Genomic DNA, 12,500 nt, shown 5'->3' with positions numbered 1-12,500 from the left:
CTTTACGTTTCGACATCGTGCAAATCAAACCAAACGAAATGGCGGAATCTTAAGAATATTTGTTACCAGGTCCTTCTCGGGTAAAGGGGTTGTGATTGTTTTACCACATGACAGTGTCATTATCTTTTTCCTTTTATTTTTGACAGGCAGCAAACTGACTTGGAGACCAGAAAAGGTAGTGTCATTTCATATTCGTCAAGGATATTTGCTCTTTAAAATCTCTAGACATGGGTCAAATGCAGTAAAAAGTAGCTTTGAACTTTTTTTCCTGATTTTCGATCTGTCAAAAATAGGTACCGTAATAATCTGAATAAATGAACAGGAATAATTATTATTCCTAACATGATATCTTCTTTTTCCACAAGCTCTATCTCGTCTAGATGAATATTTGAATGTTCAAGAATTAGCCATAGGCCCAAACCTCGCCACAATTGTGCCGAAAACATGGAAACTCTCAATTCTAGCTAAATTCAAAATGGCCACCGGAAATGGAAACCTTAATTCTTCCCGGCCTTTTGAAATAGATGGCAACTTGGAAGCTATTGATACATTGTCACTGGACTTTGGAAGATTTGAAACAGTTAATAGATGGAAAGGAATGCCGGAGTGTGACGAGTTTGTAGGAGCAAGGTAAGCAAGTTAGATTTCATAAGCACCATAATTTAATCAAAATAATTTATTAGCTTACATATTTTTGACTTAGTCTTTGAAATCACCGGTAGCCCAGACATTTGTAGGGTGTAGTGTCCACGTATGCCCGTGCGTACAGCTCAAATCCGGGTATCCTTATTCCATGGATGCATTAATTTTTTAAAGTCATTTATAAAATCGGGCCAAGTTTTTTAACTTTCGAATTACATGTAACTGGTGTCTCTCTGTGTGAGTATTTCCAGTATCTTTTCATTAACCCATACAGGCCTTGCCAAATGGATCCAACATGATCCAACATTGTTGGATGTTGTTGAAAAGTGTCGAACGACAACGAGGTGGCCAGACAAATGCATTGTGTTGGACCCAGCATGTTGGACTCAAGGGTCTGGAACCAAAATCTACCTAAAATCCTTAGAAAACAAACTCTCGCCCTTTTGACATTTTCAAGTTCCTTTTAAAATTATCAATAGAGTCACTCTCTCTGATAGCAAGAGGACGGCTGTTCCAGAATCTGGGAACTGCAACAGCAAATGCACGGTCTCCAGAGGTCTTGCACCATGCAGGTGTGACGAACCTTGTCAAGACCCAAGGCTTCACTGCGTAGGGAGTAGCGTCCTGGGTCTTGACTTGCAAAATATCCTGCAGATCATTGGCGCCATGCCCCTGAGAAATTTGAACACAAGAAGGCTTCGAAGAGAGATTCAGCGTGCTGAAGCTTTCGTCGCTCAGATATTTAAGACTTGGCTCGTGCACCATTCTGAAGCTCGAACTGACGTGGCAACGCGCAAAACAGATGCAACGAATAAACCATCAGTATGGATACAGATAGCCGCAGCACAAGCGCGCATGCAACACTGTTGAATGTGATGGCCAAACAAATGCCACACTGTTGTTCACTCCTTAGTACAAAAGAAACGTTGGATGATGTTGAAGATCATGTTTGATGGAACATTGGTGGCCAAACGAGTGCAGCATGTTGGATTCAATGATGTTGGATGATGTTACACTAACATGTTGGACCCTTTTAGCCAGGCCTTAATGGCAAGAAACTTAGTAGTGGACGAAATCAAAAAAAGAATTTACTTTTCAAGGCCCCCACACAGTGTCAGTCTTATCGCCAGTCCCCTAGTTCCCGGTTATTTTGTAAAAAATATGACTACGATAATGATGATGATATTACAACAGAGTTTGTGATGTCTTGCCCTCTGCTTGTATTGTAAACCCTCTATGTTGTAGCTTGCTGCAGAGAAAAATCGACACATAGGTAAAATAAACAACTAACTACTGCATTTTCTTTCGCATTATGTCTGGGCTTCCTGTGGTGTAATTAGGGAACTTAAGGGTGCGTTCGATTAACCCTATTCCGGAATAAGAATACGTGGAGTGATGATTAAAATGGTATGTTTGGTGTGTTTCGAAGCAGCAAGGATTACAAAAATATGTTTAAAATGGCATTTTAGCAGATATTTGAAAATTTTAATGCGAATCTCCTAAAAACGAAGGATTTCTAACTCATATTCCATGTTTTCCTCTCCCGGAATATGGTCAATCGAACGCACCCTAAGTGGGGGAGGGGTGCAGATGTTTTGGTGTTGATAATTTTCAATTATGTAGGTTAAAGCTATATTAAACTTTAAAAAATTAACATTAAGTTTGAACTTCATACGTACGTATCTAAGATCCATGTGATTCCTCAAAACCCAACAAGAAAATACAACTGTATTTATCTATAAGACCTGCCTGGAGCCCATGAGTAGAACGATCTATTTTTAGATTGAATTTCCTGCAAATGAGACTCCCATTGGAGCCCGATGACCATTCACAAGAAATTAACTTGGCGTCGTTGCATCACTGGACCAAAATGGCCTTTTTTTAGAGGGAAAAGATAGTCTAAAAATAGATTGGTCTGTAAAAATGCCATGACATGGGCTTAGTATCATGGAAGTTGTTCACACCTACCGGTAGTCATGGGCTCCTGGACTTATGCAAATTGTCATAAATTGACACTTTTTTGTGTGTGCTCCTTATTACAATTCGGTGCAAAATTAAGCTGCTTTCATTGCCCTGAATCTGACACTGAGCACGACTTAAAACAAGTCAAATTTTCATTAATGGTAGTTTCGCAGTCATCCTTCTGAATTATAAATCCAAGCATCAAGAAAATCATATTTCCATTTGTGCATCATGCAGACTTATGGTAATTAATTATACCATTTTAGCACTCTGGTATTTTGTTATCCATGATTGTTAATTTTCTACCAGGCGGAGCAAGCATACACTTGTGGCTTGGAATGATGCTTTGTATGTGTTTGGTGGAGACAATGGGTTAGTATCTGTTACTCATATTATAGCATCATCCATTCACACGTCAAAGGCCTTAGGACGCCCCCATTAAAGTAAAGTAAAGTAAAGCAACCATATTTAACGTTGATAAGTCGTAATAGTAATTCAACTGACAAACCTGAGGTCGACGATGCACTCATTTTACTCTCCCCTCTCCATCAGTGCTCCGTTTTACGGGTATTTAAAGCTACTTAGCTACACGGAAAGGAAAGAAGTCGAAACAAGGATGCGAGATCCCGGAATTGAACTCAGGACCTCTTGCACCAAGACCGCGCACTAACCGACTGTGCCATCCTTGCTCCTTAACGAGTAAAATCGTCTGGCGTTGGACAGAGTAAAATCTATTAAGTGTCACTCTCAGGTGTCAGTGGGTTAAGGAACTTGACAATGAGCTAGGATGGTCTAGCAGCAAAAGCACTCATGATCTAGTGACAAGAACACTCACTTCTCATCATTGTCTCTTACAATGTCCTGAGCTGATCATCTGAGCTTTAGGAGGTTTTCTCTGGGAAATTAGTCTTTTCCCTTTACCTTAAGCAAAGTTAAGGCTTTCGATTTGGAATTTCCATGGTCCAAAGCACAAGCAAGCACCTTTAATTATAAAATGCACCTGTAGATCAAACCACACACAACACACTTTTCTGAAAGAGTAGGGCATGTAGTTCCCATTGTTGTGCCAGAATGTGGTTAAACCTGGCTTAATAACCGTGAAGGGGTTCGAGCAAATAATTATTAAAATTGTAATAAAGATTCTTTATACATGTAATAAAGATCACAAAAACCAAAGGTAGGGAGAAGTCGGATTACAAGTATTTCTTGGGGGCTGGATCTAACAAACAGAGCGAGGATTAAAGACCTTTAGTATAAATACACAGGTGATTATACAAAATCGCGTGCTCTCATTGGCTTGCTATCTCAGATTATCAGCCGATAATCACCTTGACGGACAAAATGGCTGCCAGTAGTCGTTTTGCCACTGTAAGTGAAGATGATTTCGCCTTGAAATGTTCTGTTTTTCTCTTTCTCTTCGTCTTGGTGAATATTCACCGATAATCACTTCGCCTTCGGCGAATAATTGTTAATTATCATGGATAATGATGATGACAGCAACAAGAGCTCCACAAAACCAAGCATTTTACATTTTGGCACATTTCTATCCTGTTCACAACTTGACAACAACTTGAAATGAGAAAATTTAAGGTTATGCGAAGGAAGTAAGCACCTGATGATGATGGACTTTCAATTTTCTTTCCAAAATACGCCCTAATCATTCCAATTTTATTAGGCAGGTACAAAAGTTCGATCAGATCAACTCAAAATGCTCACCTCAGATTGAGTGAAAAACGGTTTTATAAGCCAAGACTAATCAACGTTTGCACTTATTTAACCAAGGTTAGCTTAAAGTGCTACTGTGACGAAATTTGAATCTTCCCTATCGAAGCCATTTTGGCACATAAACACGTAGTCTGTACGAGAAGAAGAATGCTGTTTACCATTTTCAAATATCTCTTTTTGTTCTGGAGATATTCAAGTTTTTTTAATATGCAAATTAGCCAAGTGATGACGTCATAAACCCTACCAAATTTTGATCAAGTATGATGGAGAAAGATATCTCAGCCAATTTGTATCAGAAATACTTGGTTCTTTGCACTAAGATTCTAGTAAATGTGTTCCACAATATGAGCATACCATTTTTGTTACCATGGCAACATACTGGGTTCCAGACCTCCCTGATATTAAAAGCTTTGCAGACCACCTTTGGCGTTCTGTTTTGATATTTGCAAATGGGCCCTCATCTGCATGATCCTGCCAGCATATAAAGGCGTTAGGGCGAGTTTGTGGCCTTGGTAAATGTATTTCTAGCCTGAGATCACCAAAATATTGTGTTGCCTTCAGAACTATCAGCTCACCAAGTTTCAATGGTCTCTGTTGCAAATTGACCGAGATAGCTCTATTTATATTCTTGATGTTCTACTGGGTTGGGTGAATGACGTCATCAGCCTTCTCATTTGCATATTTAACACATTTTTCAAACTTAAATATCTCTGGAACCAATGCAGATATTTCCAAACGGTAAACAGCGTTTTTAATGTTTCATGGTACTCTATGTGATAACCCAAAAAACTCTAGGGATAAAAATTTGATCACATTAGCACTTTAAAGATTTGGGCTAGGGTGATTAATCTTGAGGCATTATCTTTTTTTTGTACATCGATCCGAAGTGGGCGATCCGAGTTTCATCCAAGTTGATCTGGTCCGACTTTTGTACCTGCCTAATTGTATTCCTGGAAAGTTGGTACACATTCTTGATGCCAAATGACTGGGAATAATTATGAAAATGATATAATTGCAATAGTGCATGGACACAGACAATGTATTTTCAGATGACCTCCTCCAAGCCATAGTTGCTGTCCTTGTGTAAGCTGCCTGTTTTTTTTTTTAAATCATCTACATATTAAACAGTGTGTCATGAACTGCGTTTCATGTATTTTCAACGTAGGTCATAAACAGTGAGAGCATTGAAAGCCTCATTAAATACCCAATACTTTATCAATTAAAAAAAAGTAAAGTAAAGCAACCATATTTAACGTTGATAACTCGTAACAGTAATTCAACTGACAAAACCTGAGGTCGATGGTGCACTCATTTTACTCCCCCCTCTCCATCAGAGCTCCATTTTACGGGTATTTAAAGCTAATTAAGCTACACTGAAAGGAAAGGAGTCGAAACAAGTATGCAAGGTCCAGGGATCGAACTTGGGACCTCTTGCACGATGGCCGTGCACTAACTGACTGTGTCATCCTTGCTCCTTTTGCAGAAAGAGAATGTTGAATGACATGTTGAGATTTGATATCAAAGACAATTCTTGGAGCAGGTTTGTTACATACTGTAATTCAGTTTTGCTTTTACACTCATTTTTGCTCCCTGTCATTGTTCTGTAAGTTTATGCAATGGTTCCATCTTTTGCAGAGCTGTAACAAAAGGAGCTCCTCCTGCCCCTCGCTATCATCACTCTGCTGTCATCTTTGGATCAAACATGCTTGTGTTTGGAGGATTTACTGGTACATTATGCCAAATTCTTTGAAGGACTGTGTGCACTATCATAATTCAATCATAATACCGTAAACACCGGCAGATAAGCCGCACGCTGAATAGGCCATTTCCAAGTTCATGTCTGCCTCCTCTTCAAAGCATGCTAAGTGCGAAGTTTTTGTTATGAAAATTAGTTTTCATTCATATAATTTTATAAAGTAGAACTAATTACCATCACAAAAACTTTGCACTTAGACTTGCTTTGAGGAGGAGGCAGACATGACCTCAGAAATGGCCTATTTAGCAGCTCAGACTAATTTGGAAAAAAGGGTTTTTGAAAGAAATCAAAAGAAGTCCAAAGTCGAGTCTTTAGAAGTCTTCTTCATCCACTGTTCATCGAACGGAATTTCACTAATTATTAACATTGAAAGGGAAAAGACTTCAAAGTCTTACCCACAATTTTAGCACTTTAATCTGTAAACATCCTTTCTACCAGCTTTGACATAATTTATGACTGCAGATGTTTTTCTAGCTGGTATTATTTTGTTAACAGGAATTTCTTCATTCAACACAGTTTTTCAATAGATTTTTGCATTACAACAAGAACGTGAGCGGAATGTTCATAGCTTACATGTAGTAACCTTAGGCATTAGATCGGACGTGAAGATGGAAAACTGGACACTAGAAGTACCCTTTTTCAATGTTCCTGCAGATAAGCAGCGCCCCTGATTTCTAGCGACGATTGTTGGGAAGAAGGTGCTGCTTATCTGTTGGTGTTTACGGTAGCTGTCTTCATCATTTTTTCTCTATGGGATTCCCTGTTGAGAAGTAGAATCGTGTGGCATTAGGTGGAGAAAAATGTTGAGGAAGGGTTGATGTTACCTCCATATAGCTGACTACAATGGCTCTTGTCATGTTAATGTTGGTTTTCAGGACAAAGGAAGTTCCATCCATGAACTTACAACTACAGATTTTTGAGGCAGCTCCTTCATTTGGTACAAACCAGCTAAAAGTTCCTTTTCCATTTAAGGACGTTCGCGCCCAAAATGTTCCCACGTACAGATTTTTTTAAAATTTGCTACGCAGAAAGGTAATGATCTACTTTTGCCAAAAAGGCAAAAAAAATGGGGGGTCCCCGTGCTCCTGTTAGAGGATTGTGTTATTTTAAGACGATCTTAGCTTACAACTGTCAGCAATGAAAAAGCTACGTTAGTGAAATTTAGATCAGGTAAACGTACTCAATTCAACGTAGCTTAATTAATATAACTAAATTAACCTTTGCAGCTGATGTCTTTTTCTGAGGTGAAATAGACCTTGAAAAACCGTACATATTAGTCTAAGAAAGAAAACTTCGGTCGCACGAAAGCATAAAAGGCAAAATATTTGTAACTTCTCAAGCAAAGATTTTTTATTGTTTTTTGTTATAATGGACAAAATCAGAAAAGGAAGTGATCTACGGAAAGAAAAATAGGGGTCACCGAGCATCCAAGGGAGTAAAATCGCTGTGAAGTTCTCAAAGGGATGGACAGGTATATTCACACTGTCATGTCATTGCGTGACATTTCCGAGAAGACCCCGGTCCACAGCTATCCCATGATGTCACAGGCTTTCACGTTCCATTCTTGTGGAAAATGTTTTCGCCTTTGGCATCGTGTTTACCTTCGTGGTGTGCAATGCACGAAAAAATGCGCAGTAGCAATGGCCGCGAATGTCCTTAGGGGCGTAGCCAAGATTTTTTCAAAGAGGGGGTCACACTGTATCAGAGTGACTACTTACCAGATTGTGGGGTTTTTGCCACCTGAATATTGTAGGTTCTTTGCTTAAAAAAGGCTTACGAAAAAGGGGGGGGGGGGGGTGACAGGTACCCAGGACCCCCTAGCTACCCCCTTGCCCTTGTTAAATTGGACCCTTTTTGGTGGCCCCCATGAAGTCATCCAGGATACACTTAAATGGTTCATTTACATGTAAGCGCAGTTTTGATCAATGTATTTTGAAAATCAAACTATATCCGACAAAATAAAAATGAATGGTAAGCACCTTGGATTTGCTCAAACAATAATGACTCGCACATGTAGATGCAGTTATCAATGCCTTCCTTTGACACAATCATTGTTAATAATAAATTATGTTATTATGATTCACTGACAGGTGATCTCTATTCCAACTCTAACCTCCAAAACAAGAATGATCTGTTTGAATACAAGTTTAACACTGGACAATGGACTGAGTGGCGTATTGAAGGAAGGTAATAACTCTATAAAACCAAGCTGGATGCCCTAAAGAACATGTACATTGTATTTATTTTACCAGTATTAAAACTGTTGCACACATTTTATTCATAAATGGCAAACAATTTGATTTATTTCTCTCTTGTCAGTCCACAAATACCGATAAGATGACCATGTTCATTTTTGAGAAAAAGAGAGAATTGTTCTTTTCAATTTAACATGTGCCACTCAGTGGGCTTATCTTACTGGTAACAATAATTACTTGAGATCCACATACTGTATAGTTAACAATAATGTTACTCCAGGAAGTGAAGATGATTCACCTCACTGCTAATATCAATCCACCACTTTGACCAACACCTAGTGACAGGTTGTTTGCTTGCGCAGCTCCAAAACTCTGGAATGCATTGCCATTTGAAGTCAGAGACGCCAAGTCATGGGACATTTTTAAAACTAAGTTAAAAACGCACCTTCTTCATTTAGCATTAATTTTAGCCAATCTGAAAGGTGGAAATGCAATATCCAAGATTGAAATTTTAATAATAATGATAATATTTTTATTGTCTTCTCTTTTATGCAGACTTCCTCCTGCAAGATCTGCTCATGGAGCAGCCATCTATAAGAACAGCTTGTGGATATTTGCCGGTTATGATGGAAACAAAAGGTACGGCCACACTTGTTGGTTGAAGAAGTGTGATATTGCAAAATTTAATGTTTTTGGTTCAGCAGAGATGAAAATGGATTGATTAAGAAGAACGTTTTTTGCAGACTGGATGATCTTTGGACCATTTGTTTAACAGATCCAAACCCAAGATGGCAAGAGGTTTGTTAAGATTTTTTCCCTTCTTAAACAGTCCAACCTGTTCAAGTAAGTATTTATAGTTGGCAGCTGTTGGTAGCCCTGTAGAAAAAATAATATTGTTTTTTTGCTTGGCACTTTCTGTCTCATGGTCATGGCATTGGCATGTAATCACTCAAAAAAGCAAACTCAAAATAACTTCTAGGTAGGGATTGGTGCTGAAATGTGTTGCAATCCCCAAGGGTGGATAGTGGCTTTTATGTATGTAGGTCATGCTTTTGAAGGCTTCGCTTTCTTCTTGTAACCAAAAATGGTGGTGTCTTTGATTGGATCAAAGAGAGGATGACAGGTGCTGCAACCTCCCATGTAAAGTGCTACTATGACCAAAAACAAATTTATTTTTCTTTGGATTTCAAAACTATGTTAACTAAACAGTAACTGATCAAAGTTTTAAGCCTTGATTTCAGAAAGACATCTATTTATGTTAACTGGAATTTTCTTATTTAATGGTCTGCCATCGCTAACTTTAAAATCCTGAGAGAGCTGGGTCGAGAAGAAAATGATGTCAAAGACTCAATAGTTTAAGAATGCAATGTGTGAGTATGCTTCCGAAATAATATGCAACACAGAGTTTCAGGCTTTTAGACTTTTAAACTCATGTTTGGCATATATAATAAGCTGCATTTACACACTGAAATTTTAAGCTAATGAGTAAATGACATCACTTTTCCCTAGATCCAACCCTCTGAAGTCCAATCGGTCAGTTTGGAATGTGAGCAATGGCGGACTGTGAAATCCAAAGCTTACACTCAAAGTAAATAGCCTTTGGATAAAAATCAAGGCTTAAAATTTTGCCAGTCAAGTGCTGAGCAATCACACTTTCAGAATCTGAAGGAAAAAAAGAAGTGTTTTTTTGATCATACAGTGTAGTAGCACCTGAATATACCCGTAATGTACACTTTATAAAAGACTACACTATCTGTGGATTTGCAGGAATTACGAATCTTCACTCTATATTCTCATACTTAACATTACGTGTACCTGGTTACAGGTGCTACAGTTTGGTGATAGACCTCCAACATGTTGTAACTTTCCAGTAGCTGTGGTCAAAGACAGCATGTTTGTATTTTCTGGTCAAAGTGGAACCAAGATCACTAATGACATGTTTGAATTCAACTTCCTGGACCAAAGGTAAACAATACTAAACAACCAGAGGGTATTGTACAGTTGTCCACATGTCGTTAGGGTTGGCATTGACGCCACTGGCGTCAATTTTGTCAAGAGACATATTTTACAACATTGCTGTTGACTCGCAGACTTTGTTTGTCATTAATAAATGGATTCTTGGAAAAGTCTTTGTGCAGATCTTTGTAAGAGTGAAACCAATTAATTTTTAGAACTTCTAACTTTAAGCTATGCAAGGTTTACCATCGCCATTCCACACTGTTGGGACTAACGTAAGCTAATGGTGGCATACTATTTTTCATAATAAATAAGGTGGTACATTTTGAGCCCAATAGAGGAAACATTTTTGTGTACTGCACGCACAACAAGCTTCCTGCATGCCATCTAGAATTATTCAGACATTTTCCCAACTCAATGCAAAATTTCCTGACTGATGTAGCTTAGTGCTTTTAAGGAAGGTTTGACTTCAATTCCTATACGCATTGCATACCCGGAATTTTTTTTCAACAGGTGGACTCGTATACCATCAGCTCATCTCTTGCGTGGCTCTCCGGCACCACCTCAGCGGCGGTATGGTCACAGTATGGTGGCCTATGATAGATACTTGTATGTATTTGGGGGAGTGGCTGACAACATGTTACCTTCAGATTTGTACAGGTACGGTGTCATTTAAACCTGTGCCAAGTTGTGATTGCATTTAATGCAGAAATTCAAAGAATACTTTACCATGAATGAATGAAGGGGTATACATGTAACAACCAAAGGTTTTAGAATAGAGTGTGCGGTTCCCAATACCGTTTTGCACTTTCCTTGTTGTTTGCATTACAAGCTTTGAAATCAAGCGATGCAGCAGCTCCTGTAAGGCTTAATTAATATATTATAGGCCTGCTTACCAAACCAGCAGTCATGGGGTCAACTCCCACCCTGATCAGTTGTTTCTCTATCCTCCCTTTTACGGATCCATGACTAGGGCTAACGCTTTGGGCCCGGTTGTTCGAAAGCTGATTAACTTAATCCAGGATTAGCGTAAACTTTTGCTTTATGTTTTCAACTTTTTGGTGAAAGGTTATTTTTCTTATTATTTGTTTTTCAAGATTGACTTCTTCTAATGTCAAGTTCTGCTGAATATCACCGTTGAACAGCATTTGGGAGCAGAGAAATTAACTCCTTGGTTAATTTTTAACCTGGGATTAGCGTTAATCGGCTTTTGAACAACCGGGCCCTGCTGTATTTTTGCGGGTGTCTAGGACTACACACTACCCTTCGGTAAATAATACAAGACCATTTAGAATGCCTAATTGTTACGTGACCTCTTTCTCGTTAACATTTTGTTATATTTTTCCAGAAAGAAAAGAGTGGCTCAAAATATGCACTGATGCCAATTTTGGTGCCTGTAAATCTTATAGGCGATAGGATTTGTATAAAAAGGACGCGTTTGCCCTCCCGTCGTGCTTCAATTTGCATGCCAATCCTTTTATTTTTTTAAAGTTTCTAAACCGCTGCTGATTGCCTGCATCTTTTGTAGTGATCAAACGAAATGCTAAAGCTTTGGTTGAATGATTATCAATATGAAAGGCTTTCTTGATATTTCTGATAAACTTGTTCTTTACTTTCAAGGTTTTCACTTGATGACAAGTCGTGGGAAGTGGTGCAACCAGCAGCAGATAGCGAGGTGAAAACAACAAATACAACACTTTCTTTAAAACAAAAACCTATGTTAGTCTAGGGTTAGGGTTAGGGTTAGGGTTAGCTAGGATCCGTAAACGATTAGGGTTTGGGTTAGGGTTAGGTTTGGGCGACGTAACTTGGGGCGACAAGGCGATGGGGCGAATCATTGACTGTGTTTGCGCGGTAGAGTAGGGTATATAAAGACGATACGCCCCGATCTTATTGGCCATCCTTGCACGAGAGGGGAAAACTGGAGTACCCGCGGAGACAAACATTTCAAAGCAGAGAACCAACTAACTCAACCCACATGTGTCGCCGAGTCTGGGAATCGAACCTGGGCCACCTTGGTGAGAGGCGAGTGCTCTCAGCACTGCGCCATCCCTACTCGTAAGCAATGAGTCATTTTGCGAGGTCGTACCATATCCCGGTGAAGGTGAATGAATGATCGTGAAATAAATGAAAAGCATATTTTGAACTGTGGGGTTCCTAAGGGAAACTGATTCTCGCAGTCGAGATGAGGAGGTCATTTCAGGAATGACTTTCGTACGAGATTATTTCACGGTCGGTATGATTTAAATCGCTTACTACAGATT

The 12,500-nt window shown here is 39.0% G+C and overlaps 2 protein-coding genes across 2 annotated transcripts in view; one reads left to right on the top strand and one right to left on the bottom strand.

Annotated features, from left to right (window-relative positions):
• The window catches only part of LOC138046875 (CD2 antigen cytoplasmic tail-binding protein 2-like), a 1,391-nt gene extending 1,340 nt beyond the window's left edge, over window positions 1–51 (bottom strand). Inside the window, exon 1 of the mRNA XM_068893459.1 lies at window positions 1–51. This exon is cut by the window's left edge and continues 1,340 nt beyond it. Within this exon, the coding sequence (XP_068749560.1) occupies window positions 1–16 (16 nt within the window). The 5' untranslated portion in view covers window positions 17–51.
• A 40-nt stretch (window positions 52–91) lies between these two features.
• Window positions 92–12,500, top strand: part of LOC138046874 (leucine-zipper-like transcriptional regulator 1) — a 34,093-nt gene continuing 21,684 nt past the window's right edge. The window contains exons 1-11 of the mRNA XM_068893458.1: window positions 92–175; window positions 366–630; window positions 2,914–2,976; window positions 5,813–5,869; window positions 5,965–6,056; window positions 8,176–8,272; window positions 8,836–8,919; window positions 9,024–9,078; window positions 10,106–10,245; window positions 10,750–10,896; window positions 11,857–11,911. Of these exons, the coding sequence (XP_068749559.1) occupies window positions 476–630; window positions 2,914–2,976; window positions 5,813–5,869; window positions 5,965–6,056; window positions 8,176–8,272; window positions 8,836–8,919; window positions 9,024–9,078; window positions 10,106–10,245; window positions 10,750–10,896; window positions 11,857–11,911 (945 nt within the window). The 5' untranslated portion in view covers window positions 92–175; window positions 366–475. The remainder of the gene's footprint in view (window positions 176–365; window positions 631–2,913; window positions 2,977–5,812; window positions 5,870–5,964; window positions 6,057–8,175; window positions 8,273–8,835; window positions 8,920–9,023; window positions 9,079–10,105; window positions 10,246–10,749; window positions 10,897–11,856; window positions 11,912–12,500) is intronic.

This window comes from Montipora capricornis, chromosome 4 (genome assembly GCF_036669925.1).
Source record: "Montipora capricornis isolate CH-2021 chromosome 4, ASM3666992v2, whole genome shotgun sequence".
Taxonomy (NCBI): domain Eukaryota; kingdom Metazoa; phylum Cnidaria; class Anthozoa; order Scleractinia; family Acroporidae; genus Montipora; species Montipora capricornis.
This window is presented reverse-complemented; position numbering and strand designations above follow the sequence as displayed.